This window comes from Acartia tonsa, chromosome 15 (assembly GCF_053477335.1).
Source record: "Acartia tonsa isolate MP-2025a chromosome 15, ASM5347733v1, whole genome shotgun sequence".
Taxonomy (NCBI): domain Eukaryota; kingdom Metazoa; phylum Arthropoda; class Copepoda; order Calanoida; family Acartiidae; genus Acartia; species Acartia tonsa.
The window spans coordinates 4,404,404-4,421,259 of record NC_137274.1 but is presented as its reverse complement, the minus strand read 5'-3'; the positions used below and the strand labels follow the sequence as shown (position 1 = coordinate 4,421,259).

At 30.4% G+C, this 16,856-nt stretch overlaps 1 protein-coding gene across 1 annotated transcript in view; it reads left to right on the top strand.

Moving 5' to 3' along the window:
• The first annotated feature begins 662 nt into the window (after positions 1 to 662).
• The window catches only part of LOC145307557 (uncharacterized), a 104,548-nt gene continuing 88,354 nt past the window's right edge, over positions 663 to 16,856 (top strand). The window contains exons 1-3 of the mRNA XM_080150012.1: positions 663 to 777; positions 1,156 to 1,224; positions 2,330 to 2,374. Coding sequence (XP_080006138.1) covers positions 663 to 777; positions 1,156 to 1,224; positions 2,330 to 2,358 — 213 coding nt within the window. The 3' untranslated portion in view covers positions 2,359 to 2,374. The remainder of the gene's footprint in view (positions 778 to 1,155; positions 1,225 to 2,329; positions 2,375 to 16,856) is intronic.

Below are 16,856 nucleotides of genomic sequence, written 5' to 3'. Positions count from 1 at the left end.
GTTAGTTACACAATTCATTGTAATTATATCTATCCATCTACCTTTTAATTATTTATTAGAACATGGGGCTAATGACTATTCATAGGAGAATAATTGTTAGCTACACAATACTTTTATTGTATATAATGATTATAGATTAGACAAATGTATGTTCATCCAGGAGCAACCAGTCTTATATGGGCAGCCATTCAAGGCCACACTGATATAGTGAAAATTCTTCTAGAAAATGGAGCTGATGTCAATTTACAGAATAAATATGGTGAGTTACACAATTTATTTTAAATGTATCTATCCATCTACCTTTTAATTATTTATTAGAACATGGAGCTGATGACTATTTATAGGAGAATAATGGTTACCTGCACAATACTTTTATTGTACAATAGTTTTATATATAAAACACATGTATGTTCATCTAGGAGAAACCAGTCTTATGTATGCAGCAAGAAATGGATACACTAATATTGTGAGGATTCTTTTACAAAATGGAGCTGATGTCAATAAACAGGATATATATGGTTAGTTACACAATTTATTTTAGTTATATCTATTCATATACCTTTTAATTATCTATTAAAACATGGGGCTAATAACTATTTATAAGAGAATAATTGTTAGCTACACAATACTTTTATTGTATAATATTCTTATTTATTAGACAAATGTATGTTCATCTAGGATATACCAGTCTTACATGGGCAGCAGAAAAAGGCCACACTGATATTGTGAAGATTCTTCTAGAAAATGGAGTTGATGTCAATTTACAGGATAATGATGGTTAGTTTCTTAATTTTATGCCATTGTATTTATCCATTTACCTTTTAATTCCTTATTAGAACATGGGGTTTTTTACTATTCATAGTATATATTTTTTGTATTTTTGAAGCTAAAAGAACCATGTTTTTAGAAAATTTGTACTTTTATGTAGATTTAATGTTAGAAATCTATAAACATAATTGAATTTGATAATGGGATGTATATGATATCCTTTATCTTAAAAACAAAGGAGCTACAGCTTTGATTGGGACTGGAATTTTCTACAATTACCCTTCCTGTACATATCTGTTTACAATTCATCTTTTCTGTCCAAACTATTTTTGGTCAAATATTTAGTTGTGAATCTAAAATGTGTATTATAGAAATTAATGAGTCTAGGTGACACAGCACTTGACTTGGCAATAATTGGAGGGCATACTGAAACTGCAAAAGTACTAAGAGAAAATGGTAAGTTTACATAAAGTCCCATTCTTGATAAAGCTTTAGCAGTTGGGGGTAATATTTTTTGTCTTTACATTTTCTGTTTTTACCTTTATACGCTGGACCCTAAATGAGTTCTCAATGGTTTGTGGATGAAGGAAGGGTTGACCACCTTACAGTTGAGCTAGAGGGCTGAATGTGTATGTGCAGTTCCCTGTTTTATAGTTCTGACTTGCCTCCCATATTATCTAGCAGCCTTTATCTGTAGGTCCTTTTTGTACTCTACTCTTACAGATCGGATGGGTGGGCTCTAAGATCCCTCCCTCTAGTTTTTTCAATTTAACTTTTTTTGTAGGTAATATGGAGAGCTGTGACTTCATGACTTTTTAATTTTAGTAATTATACGTCAGCAAGAGTTAATTTTATTAGGATATCTGGTCTGTGTTGGTCGTGGTGTCTGGTCAAAGTCGTCCTAAATTTTGGTTATCCTTGCTGCAAAATTGGCCGCTCTACAGCTGTTTTAAAATTTAGCGGCTGGCCGCTAAAAAGTGGCTAAGAAGCGGTCTGACCACTATGACTAGAAAAAGTAATTTTATCTAAAAATACACATAAACCACCAGAAATTCTATGTCTCTAACTGTAACAGGAGCCAAGATAGAGGGGGGGGGGGGTCAAATTAGCTGATAAGTTGGGAATTGGGGCCCGATCTGTAAGGGTTAAAGAAACCTATAAATTGGCTCATGGTAGATAAAGAATAACAAATTTTTTGTATGGTTTCTTAATTTTTAGAGAGACAGATAAACAAATAAAGTATTGAGGCTACAAATATAAGACTGACATCAACAATCTTTTTTTTCTACTAAATTGCTATTCTCTATACACCAGGATTTATTAATAATTTTGTGAATCTTTGGTAACTTTAATTGGTCACAATTACCACTGACAGAAATACAGATATTAATAACTACATTCTGTTATTTTATTTAATTTAATGTACACAAACTCTCAAACAATTAGAATTGAGAAGCCTTGAATAAAGCAAATATATTTTCTACAAAGAAGTGTGTTCCTACTGTGTAGTTAGCTCTAGCCGCACGTTTTTTGTAATTTAGATATGTAATGAATATTTCAGGAGCTAAGAGAGGAAGTGATGTTGAGTAACTGAACAACAATAAAAGTAGGTAAATCATGACATAAATTTTACATATGCAATTAGCAAGAAAAAAAACTTAAACTCTTTAATCATTCAAGATGAAATTCCATACTATGTTTAAACAAAGATTAATGTATCAAATCTCCACATCCTCTTTTTATTCATTTTCTGTTGTAGAGTATTTAAATCTATGAATAAGTTAAGCCCAGCAAATCTTTTTTGTTGTTGTTGATTTATTTGTTATCTACTTATGATATTCAATGTTAATACTTCAGAATTGACAACCGCACCAGATAAAGATCCTTCACAAAACATATTTTGGGTCATGTGAAGTAAACAAAGTAGCAGGTTTTGTCATATTTTCACAGAAGCTTTTCTGCTCTTTGTAGCCCCTGCGGTGGGCTCTTACCCTGCAGGAAAATCACCTGATTTAACCTAACCTAACCTGAAATAACCTACTGTGAAAATATGATGAAATTCGCACATGTGTTTCCTTCACATGACCCAATATTTTTTATTAACTATATATATTACTATTTACTCAATTTATATCCAGTTACAAACCTTCTCCCTTAATGTAATGATAGTTATTTCTAGCATCATATTATAAACAGCTTTCTGCAGATATAAAATGTTCAATCATAAGATTAAAACCAGATTTTTTATTCTATGCTTTCAGCATCTTGGTCCATAAAAAAATGGTTTTAATCTTATGATTGTACATAATCTTAGGAAATGGGATATAATACATTGCTTGACAAAAATTTTCATAAAGATCAAACTAAACCACCATCCGAGAAATGATTTGAATATTAGTTATCATTTTTAATATTTTAGATGAAAAAACAATAATTGTATCTGAAAGGAGTTATCAAATAAACAATTTATAAAATGTAGAATATGATCCATTTTTGCTACTTCAAGTTTGATTTTGAAAAGGAATTTTTCTTTGTGTCCTCAAATCAAGAGACAATAAAAGATCAAAATATCTTTAAAGAAACCATAACAATATTCTTATAGACAGACACACAGACAAACAAACAAATATATAAACATCCATTTTACTTTATATATGTAATAAGGATTTATTGAAGATAATAATCTAGTTTACTGACTAATTGGTCTTTTATGTCTTGTTGAATATCTCAATTACATTAAGGGACTGAGTGTCTATTATACACGGTATTTGGAGCTTATTGGCATGAATTTTGATTAAGTAATAAGAAATTGATATTAAAGATATAATTTGGTCAGGTTTACTAATAAAATAATCTAGATTTGTGGGTATTAGTAACAAAGATATTTAAAAACAAAATAAAATACTTTCAATTAAATCAATATTGTTTGTACTTTCAAGATTCTGCCAGTTTGATTTATTATCTGTTGAATATATATTTTGCATCATGGAAAGAAAACAAAGTAGCTGGGGTCAAACTTCACATTAACTTTTCTCCTATTTCTAGCCCCTGGGGGGGCTCTAACCCTGCAGAGCCTATTTCCTAACCCTGTAGAGCAATCATTAACATTTACCAAACCAAAATTAACCTATCTAAAGCTACTGTGTAAATATGATGAAACTTGTTACTTCATTTTCTTTCCATGATACCATAGATTCAACACTATCATGTTGTATTTTATTTATATTTCATATATATTATTATATATATATACTTATGTTGATTTTAAAGAAATTATTGCAAATAAAATTAAAACCAGCCCAACATCTTCTGTTTTAAGATTGCTGTTTCTATCCAAATCTCCTTTACATTTGCACTTTTTTATACTAAAACCTGGCTCTTAAATATTTTCTAATACTTATCTTATTTTTGATATAAAATTTTTTCCCCTTATTTCCAAAGATCTTTAGACTCCTGTCTATTTGTATTACTTTTGAAACAAATTTTATAAAAATTCCTATTATTTATTTAATTATTTTTATCTAAACATTATATAGCTAGTTATTTACAGATATAATAATCATCATAACATATTAATCTAGTTAGTAAGTTTATATTTTGTTAATTTGTATCAATTCAAACCTATTTTTTTTTCTTGTTATAAATTTGTAAAAAGTGATTTTTTGATTCAAGTTTAATCTAAAGCAATATTTCTAAAAAAAATTTATATTTGGATACTCTAAACTTTTTGATTATTAACATTTATTAAAATGGAATAATTGACCTTGATATATAACCAATAAAATTATTAGCATTCAATGTTTTTAATTAACCTTTTTATTACTTTGTATGTCTGTAATGAGTCTACTTTTTTATTATTCTGTTTATGTTATAGAAAGTTTTCTGCTTCCTCTTTTTTCTGCAGCTTTGCCCCTAGGATTTTAGAAGCACTATTTATTTCGATTTTAGAAATAAGTAAAAATTAAGGAGAACCTGATTGGTTCAGCGGTTAGTAAGATCCTTTGGTACAAAGAAACAGACAGACAAACATTGTTCTACTTTGTTTTATAGACTAGCGGCTATGCACCTAGAAGCCTTTAGGGACACTTAAAATGGAGACACCCTCCCCATAAATAGTTAAAAACCTTTTCTGAATATATAAGAATCTTCGTTGTTAAGGAGAACCATATCAGTTCAGTGGTTAGCAATATCCTTGGCTTCAGACAAAAAAAGCTTACTACTTGAGATAATAGGATTATAGTTCAAGAATATTGTTATTACATAAAAAATCTAACATAGTCATTAAATTAAATCTGAGTAAAATTGACAATAAAAATCATTAAACCTCTAAAAATAAAAAAATATTTTATGCCACACATAATTTAATTAATGGATTTAAGGCATATCCATTCATTTATTACACTAGTCACCATAGTAAAGTTCAGTAATATAATATCTAATTAAAATAAATAGGTATTTAAAAATAGGGATATACAATTCAAATAAAAATGAAAATAAATTTGCTTTTCAATGGCTGATGTTCAATGTCGGACATACAGCAAGAATTCTAGAGAAGCTCCACTACTAAAACTAATATCTAGAAACATACAGGGTGAGTCAGAAAAAACTGAGTTTTTCGATTTTCAGAAACAACCAGAAGGAATACAGAAAAAATAATTATATATCCTTGTTCTCTGTACAAAAGCACATCAAACTTCTAAAAGGTGTTTTTCATTATCTCTAAAAATGCGGCCTCTATGATAGGTGTATGGTGTCAAAAAATGCCTTGTGTGAAAAATGTTGATCAAGAAAAATTAAAATAACTCATCTATTTTGTATAAAAAAATTTTAAATTTCAATATTTATTTAGAAAAAGTTCTAAGAAAAGTACTTTATTGAGTTTTAAAGGTGAAATGCTTTTTGGCGCCTCACAAAAGCATTTTTAGAATACTGCAATTTGTCATTTTTTCATATTTCTTGAATGCGATGCATGTGGTTTAAAAGAATCTTCTATAATAACGTAGCTTATAGTAAAAAGGAGAAAAAACCTTTTTATTTGACAAAAAAATCTCTTAAGATAAAAAAGTTATCAAGATTTGAATTTTTAAAATGAAAATGCATTTTAGAAACCCTACCCTATTTAAATGAAGTTATTTTGATGGATTATAACACACAAGTATAATTTGTCAAAAGGGGGCGGATATTTTGGAGATTAAATCCAGTCTTGCACCAAATATAGAGGAAATTCAGGGGAAGTGGGTAGGAATTTAGATAACAAGATGAAATATTTCGGGTCATGAGATGGTTTTCCGGTCATGAAGAATTAAATCTTAACAATAGATTACAACAAAACGTTTGATTTATAATGTGATAATTCAATTTAAATAAATTGTATTTTTAAGATGTTAAATATTTATAATATGTTGAATACAAATTTTAATAATCAAAAAATATGTTTGTTTATCTTTTTAGAATGGTAGACATTTTTTATTATTCATAAATCTACCTAAAAAGTACAAAATAAATGCCAAAAAAGTCATCACACACACTTTTTGAAATCTTTATGCTCTAAAAAGCGCCGTTGTTTTCAGAGATATTCAAAAACACCTTTTCTAAGTTTAATGTATATTTTTATAGAGAACAAGAACCTATAATTGGTTTTTCCATATTCCTACTGGTTGTATCAGAAAATCAGTAAACTCAGTTTTTTCTGACTCACCCTGTATAACTGTGAACAGCACTAGATCCAAATGTTTTAATCACCAAACCTTTGTCAAATTCATATGATTTTTCATAGATAGAAAGGATTAAATGGATAGATAGATAGATAGAAAGATAATAATTCTACCATTCATCCATTGTCATATCCCTATAGGGAGAAGGGGAGGGGGCATTAGACTTTAATTAAAGTATATAGATAGATACAAATGAATTCTTAAGCTTTAGTTAGATAAATATATCATATATATATTAACAAAAAATATTTTAATCTCTAAACCTTTATCAAGTTTTTGGATTAATATTAGATAGATAGATATATAGTTGGATAGATAGATAGATAGATAGATGGGTAGATTTTCATATCCCTATAGGGAGAAGGGAGGGGGTGGGCATTAGACTGTAATTAATGTATATAGATAGATACAAAAGAGTTAGATAAATAGATAATTAGATAAATATATTATAGTATCATATACTAACAAAAAATATTTAATCACTAAACCTTTCTCAAGTTTTATGATTCATATTAGATAGCTAGAAAGATAGATAAATAGATAGATAAATAGACAGATAGATAGATAGAAAGATAGATAGATAAATTGATAGATAGATAGACAGATAGATAGATAAATTGATAGATAGATAAATTATTATTATTAGACTGTAATCAATGTATATAGATAGATACAAATTAATTCTTAAATATAAGTTAGATAAATATATCATATATATATTAACAAACAATATTTTAATCACTAAACCTTTCTCAAGTTTAAGGATTACTATTAGATAGATAGATATATATTTAGTTGGATAAATAGATAGATGGATAGATTTTCATATCCCTTTAGGGAGAGGGGGGGGGGGCATTGAACTGTAATTAATGTAGATAGATAGATAAAAATGAGTTCTGAAGCTTTAGTTAGATAAATATAATATATATATATATATTAACAAAAAATATTTCAATCACTAAACCTTTCTCAAAATTTAGAAATAATAATAGATAGATATATATATATAGATATAGTTGGATAGATAGATAGCTAGTTGGATAGATAGATAGTTGGATAGATATATAGATAGTTGGATAGATAGATAGATATTTGGATGGATAGATAGATAGATTCATATTATGGTATATATATATTAAAAAAATATTTTAATCACTAAACCTTTCTCAAATTTAGGATTAATAATAGATAGAGTGATAACTTAATAGATAGATAGATAGATAATAATTCTACCATTCATCCATTGTCATATCCCTATAAGGAGAAGAGGGGGGGGGGGCAAATAGATAGATATATTATAGTATTATAAGATAGATAGATAAATGGATAGTTAGAAAGATAAATAGATGTTCAGTTCAAATAGATATATAGGTAGGTAGAGGATTGATAGATGGATAGATTTTCATATCCCTTTAGGGAGAGGGGGGGGGGATTGAAAAGTAATTAATGTATATAGATAGATACAAATTAGTTCTTAAACTTTAGTTAGATAAATATATCATATATATATACAGCATGACCCTCGAAAAAGTTTTTTTAAGCATCTGCAGCCCATATTTCTCAATGAATTATAAAAAAATGTATATGTCCTTGTTCTCTGTAGATTTCCACATAAGTAGATATAAAAGTATTTTTTTTACATCAATTACCAGCTGAGATTTTTAGAGCCAAAGTTTTGAAAAAGTGGCTGAGGAACAAGTAACTTTTCAAGAAAAATGTTTTTTTAAAGTGAAATGACATGTTTTCATAATTTCAATACTTTTTATAAAACTTATATAAAGATGTTTCCAAGAAATTTATTTCATGCTGAAAGCACTTTTTTCACTTGTTCTAAAAGGCATTTTTAGATTAGTGTAAATTGCAAAAACACCCTTACAGAAAGAAATCCTATAAAAAATAGTAGCAAATTGAAAGTTTACATAAACAGAAATCAAACACTTTTTATTTTATCAAAATAAGTTAAAAAACAAAAAAGTTACAGCTACAAACTTTTATTAAATATTTAACAATTTAAAAGGTGTAATATGTAAAAGTGGGCATTAACTTATTAGGTCAAGGTTACGCTTAACACTTTACGGTCATACTTGCAGTTAAAGGATAGGTTGGGGAAGGGGAGATATGCAACCAGATTCTGGTTATGTTTATTGGATAGAAGATTAGTGATTGAAATTGTGGGCGGGGCCATTCAAGGTCAAGTTATAAAGAAGGGGTGATAAGAATTATATTGTATGGGTATAAGGAAAAAAATGCATTTAATGAAATTTTGAAAAGTAAGTTTTTATATGTAAAACTAACATTTTTTAATGCAATAAAAAAGGTATCAATTGTAAACTTGCTCTTCTTTCTTATTTGTTTTTTAACTGGTTGATAAAAAGTGATATACTCATTAAAAACTAAGAAATATTTAGCAATATCCAGTTTCTCAAGCACTTTTTCCAAACTTTGGCTTTAAAAATCTCGGCTGTTAATTGACGAAAAAAAATATTTTGATATCATTTGATGTAAAAATTCTAGAGAACAAGTACATATGAATCTTTCAATATTTTATTGAGAAATATAGGCTGCAGATGCTTTTCGAGGGTCATGCTGTATATATATATTAACAAAAAATATTTTAATCACTAAACCTTTCTTAAGTTTTAGGATTAACCCATTAGTGCCGAACCGGGTTTTAAAACCCGGTTCCGGAAAATGTAAAAAAAACCGGTTTCCGGCTTCATAATTGCATCATTCTCAGTATGAATCCCCCCTCTACTACCCTGGCTTTCATTTCCCCCTTGAGCAGGCAGTTTTGCTTACTTCTGTTTGCCAGTATAGATCAACAAAGTTTGAAAATCATGAAAATTCAAAATACCCCATCTAACTTTTTTGTTTTTATAGTAAAGTCGCTGATTTTTTTCGTTAAATCTAAAGTTTATTGACATGTAAATCTATTTGTGAATTCGTTTTATTTAAATTATTATTTTTTATATGATTTTTTTATCGTTTTTTTACGCCCTATATAGGCCCAGTTCGGCATTTCCATTTGGAGTCTGAAATTTTTATTACCCGGTTTCACTAATAGATCTTTTTTGACAACAACAACAAAACAGGGTTTTTTTACCCGAAATCGCCGGCTAAACACGAAATTTTGAAATAAATCGCTTCGTATTATACTTGTAGCTCTATAGATTACATGAGGTTGTGTAGTTTTCAATTACGGATCGTATCAAAGTTCCAAAAAGTGTTCATTGGCGTTCAAAAATTACATTTTTCGATTTTTGGTCAAAATAACCGGGTTTTTACAGGAAAACCGGATTTTAACGCCGGGGGAAAGCACCAAAAACCGGTAATAATGCCTGGTTGGTATTTATGGCCGAGCCGAACCGGGTTTTTTTGCAACTTTCCTATGCACGCCACTAGAGCAAAACAAAAAAATTGGAATTCCATTTTGACCATTATAAAGCTTCCCTAAAACTTTCAGCTCGATCGGCCCATAAAAGTGGCGCTCGGCACTAATGGGTTAAATTAGATAGCTAGATAGATGGATTGATAGATGGATAGATATATAGATAAATAGAGAGAAAGATAGATAGATAGATAGTATCATATATAACAAAAATATTTTAATCACTAAATCTTTCTCAAATTTAAGGATAAATATTAGATAGATAAATAGTTACATAGATAAATAGACAGATAAATAGACAAATAGATAGATAGATAAATCAATAGATAGATGAAAATGAGTTAGAAAAAACTGCCCATCCAATCCCCCACCCCTACAAATTAGCTTAAGATTCATTTAGATAAATATAGTGTTATGATTTAACATAGAATGAAAACAAGAGGTTAAAAGTAATACACTGTGTTTTATAATGTAACTCTTCAGTTACAATAACATTTTAATACTAACAATAAATCAAAAATTAGATGATTTTTCATGACAATTTAAATTACAAATACTCTTGATAAACTCTTGAATCAAGCAGTTTAAGGTTCAATCTTCTTCCAGGTGATTGATGAACAGGAACTTTTCTCTGTGTCTACATTTACATTTAATCTCAGATATTTTATTTAGAAGATTGTTGTCCTTGCTATGAATGATGTTCACTTTGTCAAGATTTCCCAGTTTATAGGAACCAGAAATAGGTGGTTTGGATAGAGCTTGAATAATGATTAACCATTTCAGATTAAAGTCAATGTTATCCATTTTAAGAAAATTAGGGGGTAGTAGTTACTTTTGTTTATTTCTTTAGGTCAGATTATGAAAGGTTAATTTGGGTACTTTAACCCTGCTGGGTTAGGACACTGTAGGTATAGGCCTTACAGAGTTAGGGCGACCCTTATTGGTTATGCATAGTTTGGAGAAAAAAACAACCTCCTTTATTATAATTTTTCAATTTATTATTGAATTGTGTGTGTGTGTGCTCTTTATATACACTAGCAACTTCACCCCTAGCCTCCAGGGGCTGTTTTTCCGAAGGTTCAGGGGAGAATTTTAAAAATTTTGTTTATATTTTTTTGGATATTTTCTGTGTTTTTTAACATTTTATAACTCTTTATATCATTTTATAACTCTACTAGCGGCTTCGCCCCTAGCCTCTAGGGGCTTCGCCCTATATAGTTTTGGGAAGTCAACCCTCCTTAATAGAAATATTCAAAAAAATATTCTTTGTTTAATTACTCTGTGATAAAATTAAACCCAGGTTGTGCGCTTTATGCAGAAAAATTTTAATTTGTACAAATTAAACCCAGGTTGTTTGCTGTATACAAAAAAAATTCAATTCGTAAAAATTAGACCTTGGTTGTTCGCATACACAAAAATTAAAATTAAAAAAAATATATTTTGATTTTTTTTGGGGGGGGGATTCATGGGGGCTTTGCCCCATGTTGCAGTGGGGTTCCCCCACCCCAATTACTGGTTTTTGTTTAAAAAATTAAAAAAAAAAAAATTTGGAAGTGGGGAGTTTTTTTTTTGGGGGGGGGGGGTTGGAGTGTCCCACCTCCCTAGAAAATAGCTTAAAACCACCAGAGGACCAGTAGGTATATTCCCAGAAGGGTAGAGCCCAATTTGATCAGCAGTTACTGAGATTTTACAAAAAATGTAAAAAAATAAATTTTGGGGGTTGGATTTTTTTTATTTTTGGGGGGGTTGGGGGTGTCCCACCCCCCAAGAAAATAGCCTAAAACCACCACAGGACCAGTAGGTATATTCCCTGAAGAGTAGAATCCGATCGGTTCAGTGGTTACCGAGATCTTAAGGGACAGACAGACAGACGGACAGACAGACGGACAGACGGACAGACATCAAGCTACTTTGTATTATAGATATAACCTATTATATTTATTTATATTGATTTATATTATTTAAAAAGTTTGAAAAATATAAAGAAAATATAAAAAAGTAAAAAAAAATATAAAAAAAACATTAATATTAGAAAAAAAATATGAACCTTTTTTTTTTGGGGGGGGGGGAAATTTTATTTTTGACGGGATTGGGGGTGTCCCACCCCCAAGAAAAGAGCTTAAAACCACTACATGACCAATAGGTATATACCCTGAAGAGTAGAATCCAATTTGTTTAGTGGTTCCCAAGATCTTAAGCTTCAGACGGACAGACATCATTCTTCTTTGTATTATAGATATGGATGGCCTTTCTGGTAACGATTATAGAGTTAATACACTTCCTAAATCATAACTAATTGTTAAAGGAATCATCATGCAGAGATTGAAATTGATAGGACAATTATGTCTAAATTAATTAACCCTTAACCTTAATCAGTCAGGGGGGGGGGCGTTCAACGCCCTTCCATATTATCTCAGTTCCTATTAGAGCTAGAGGGCTAAAAATTTTTGTGCAAGTCCCCTGTGAAATGATGAATTTCCGACCTTTTATAAGTCTAAGTCAATTTTCGCTTCCTTCACCCTTTTATTTAACAACCTTTGTTTTTAGGTCCTTTTTTACTTAAAAATTTCAAACGGCTGTAATTTTTTTATTTTTGAAGCTAGAAGAACAATTTTTTTGCAGAAAATGTTTATTTTTATGTAAATTTTATATTTGAAATATCAAACATAAATTTCAGCGGCCGCAGCTGTATTTGGCAGTTGCCAGCCGCCGCAGTCGGCGGTCGGCGGGAAAACGGCGGCGGATCTTTATGAAATTTTAATACGTTATCAAGACATGTAAGAAAAGTTTAAAATTTGAAGTCTTTAAGTCAAAAATTGCGGCCACAGGAGCCTTTTAAAGATTTCTGGAGACCTGGAGGATCAGGACCTGCAGGATCATACCTGGAACCTGAAATTGACTTAAACACCTGTATTTAAGATGAGGATGTACTACTAAAGGATATTTTAGTAATTTGGTAAGATAAAATGCTTTGTTTAAGTCAAAAAAATATTTTTGTTCTTTACCTGGATGACCCTGCCAGGTTTGCTGGCATCCTGTGCCCGCCAGGATGGAGATTTTCAAAAAATTCCAACTCCCAGTTATGTGTCATACCCATACTTAAAAAGTCAAGCAGTTTGGGCTCTTTATCTTTCACACACAGAAAATGAGATAGAAAAAACCGGATGGGGGGGCGTTCAACGCCCCCCCCTGACCGTTAAGGGTTAAAAGAGCCTACAGATAAGAATGACTGACCATGATTATAAAAAAAACCTTATTACCAATTTATTTAAAATCATGATCTATAACATATTTAGAAAACTATCGACTTCCGTTGAAACAAAAAAATACTAATTTTGCTATTTCTCATGATTTGCTTAATTAAAACCTTCCAACATGGTTGCATAGGTAATTGAAGAGGGAAGCTGCTGTTGTAACACAGATGATGGGTAAGAAAATAGAAATGCTGCAAATGAGTATAAAAGTTACGCAAATTCTGATCTCAATTTTCATGTTTTTTTTAAAAATGCAATATATAATAATAGCTATTTAAACAATTTTCAAGCATAACTTTTATCTTTTTAAGGTAACAATTAAATAAGAAAATTATGTTTACCATATGCAATTCATGATCAAACACCTAATTGAAAAAAAAAATGCCAGACAGCGGCTTCGCTCCTATCCTCTAGGGACTTTGCCCTATGTGTGTGCGAATGGGGCGTTTGTCCAAATTTAGGTATGGAGACCGCTCTTCTATGAGTACTACTAAAAACCTACTTTTATTGCAATACACATAGACATTCTCATCGTCGGTTCGTTTGTTTAGAATGCTTAACCCTCTATTCCCACAAGTATAATACGAATTTGGTTGAGCTGGTGGAGTAGGACAGAAATGTGCCCTAAGTCCCAAGCAGTGAATTGTGCTAAGTGTTAGAATTCTAACATAAGGCCTAAGCTCAATTCATGCTAAGTACTAAGGGGCCTAAATTTAAACTACAATGCATGCCAAACAACTAAGTCATTACCTTTTAAAGCCAGAAAGAGAAGTTGATGGTAGGAGAGTCAATAAATAACTAACTAAATTTAAGAGGTACATGCTATAACATTAGCTTTGGACCAGGATCTTAGTGTTTGTCTGTACAATTAAATGTCTGTGTGTTAATATGTGACGTAAATCAGGCATGGTTGTAGGCATACATATTTGTACTGATTATTTACATGATTACTTTAACAATAAACATAATGTCTTTAATAAACATATACTATTAGCAAATCACATACAAATTACCATGAATAGGCTAGCTTTACCCATATATGGTGTCATATAGGTAGAGATAGGCCTATGAATGCATAAAAGGATACAAATAATGCCTTGGGCCTAGCTAAAGTAATTGTGTCTTGCGCCTGATTGCTACTGGATAATTGCGGGGCACGCGTCAATCAAATATTCATAATCTGCTCTATAAAGTGTTGACTTTATATCAAGCATAGATAGATAGTTGTGGATGCGAAGCATTTCTATAAAAGTCTTATATGTACGTTCAAAGAATTTGAAAATTGAGGATCGCATCTCCAATGGGGGTAAGTTGTTAAAAAAGAAAAAAGAGAAAAAGAAAAAGTTTAGTAGTCCCAGTGTAGGCATATATAATAAACTATAAGTATGTATTCCAAGTTAAATACGCTTTCCATTAAGAAAGTAAGCTTTGCGTATTTTCATGGCTGGGTATACAAGATGATAAACCTCCCAAATAGAATACATTCTTTTCTTGAGGGGTTTAGTTTTATCTAACATTGTCACATCAATAAATGTTTTTGCTTTGGTTATTCTGGATAGTTCAGCTTCTTCTGATGATGAGCTGGGTGGTGAAGTAATCTCTTTCGAAGTGTAGACTGAGGTTGGGGGTGAGGTAGATATGTAGCTAAGGGCGTCCACTTGTGCTACCTCGTTGCCATTCTCGTCCAAGGTGATTGAGTGATTTTCCAGGTCATAGTAGAGTTGGTTGAGGTCATCGGTAGAGAGGGATAGTGTGCTGCTGGAACTAATGTCACTATCGGTCTCCACTCTACTCTCTTCTCTGGTATTCAGGGCTGTATTTAACAAGAAATTCCTAATGGTGATGGACAGGTTCTCTGAGAATCCATCGTACTCCGGTGTGGTGATAATGTTGTTGTTCTCGTCTATAGTATCAAGGTGTTGACAGGAACACAACCGTAATCCGTCCAAGGTAGGGTGGTGGTAGGGCTCCAATACTCCATGATCATCTAGGTTATCTCCAGGCTGGTCCATGGTAGATCCTAAAAAGAGTTATTGCGCGTGCTCCAACCGGTTCCTTGGGGTATCCTGGCTATGGTAATCTAAACAAAAGAACTTTTAATAATCTTTTATTAATCATTTTATCCCTGGGATATTCTAGAAATTCTTTTCGTTACAGATAGACCTATAATGGATTGATTAGTTATCTCTATTTCTGTTAAATATAACTGTCTCCTGAATTTAAACAATATTTTATATAAAAAATTATAAGCACAATTAATATTTACATATCGTATTAATTTCTTTGGTTAAATTACTCGTATATATGTATAAGTATAAGGTTTTACTGACAATAGTTGGTAACCCTTGTTTGTATATGTACATATGGTTTATACCATTATTGGTATTAGCTGTATTTCATTTTATTTTTAACATGAATAAATTTTAATCAATTTGAAACTAATATCTTACGTTACATCGCTGTCAAATATACCTATTAGACTTAATGTCTATGAAATATCTCGTTCGACGTCCGTAATTAAAATTTACGTAACAATAAGTTGTCAACCCTTTGTTTATGTTTGGGCGGTCAAAAGTGATAGGGGTTGGATTTGAGCGAGGTTATAAATAGCTGGCGGCCCAATAATTATGCTCATTTTAACAACAATTGTGTTTGCGAGCGGAGCTTGCGTTCGAGTGTTTAATTTTACCGCTAGTTTCAAGAGAATTTATATAAAATTGATAAAATATAGTAATTTGTTTGTTTTATATAAATGTTTTTTTTATGTTATAGATTGTTGATACGCTCATTATTGCATTCGTTAGCCACTATTTTAGACTCAGGAAGTATATTTTCTTCGTCGATAAGGCCTTTATCACTATATTTTTGATCAAAAGTGGGTTAGAAACAATATGGGTATATCTTCAATCTACGATGATTTTGTTTTATATAATATTTGTAGTTTTGATAGGACATATCTGAGTCATCAGGTAAATTGACGTACCTTGTTTTGTTTACGTTTTCCGTCTGCAAAAGTTAAATTTGCCCATCGTAAGCAAAACTTATATTGACGCAGATATGTTCCATCATTTTATTCGTTTTAACTTTTGATTACAGCGTCCCTTTTTGTAATCAAAATTTATTGAATATTGACTTAAATCTTCTAAAACAATTTTGCTATAGATTTTAAAATAAGATTTTCGTTTTACTTAATTCAGTTATAATGACGTTTAATTAATAGGTTATTTATGTTACAAGTAACTCAACCATATTTATTTTAAAATGGTCGCTTATAAAAATTATATTTAGCTAGCTTCATCGTAGGTACTTTTAAATAAATAGTTCATAAGAGTATGTTCTAGGTAGCTCAATTATGGGTACTTTTAAAACATTATTTAAAAAAATATTCAGATTTAGCTAGCACATAAGTTTTAGTTGCTTGATACATCATAATGAAAATGTTTTGATAGCTTAACGATAGCTATTTTTAAGCTTTGAATTATGTAAAATTAATTACACTTCTATTAGCCTAATTGAATCTACTTTTAAATGACAAATCAGAATTTTAATGTTTGGATAGCTTGACGATAGCTATTTTTAAGCGTTAAATTATGTAAGATTAATTACACATTCTTTAACTTAAGTAAGTTTATTTTTAAATGATAAGTCAAAGTTTTAAAGTTTAGGTAGCTCAACCATAGTTGCTTTAAACACTAGATAAAAAAAAATTCGTGTGTACAGTCTTTTTCATAA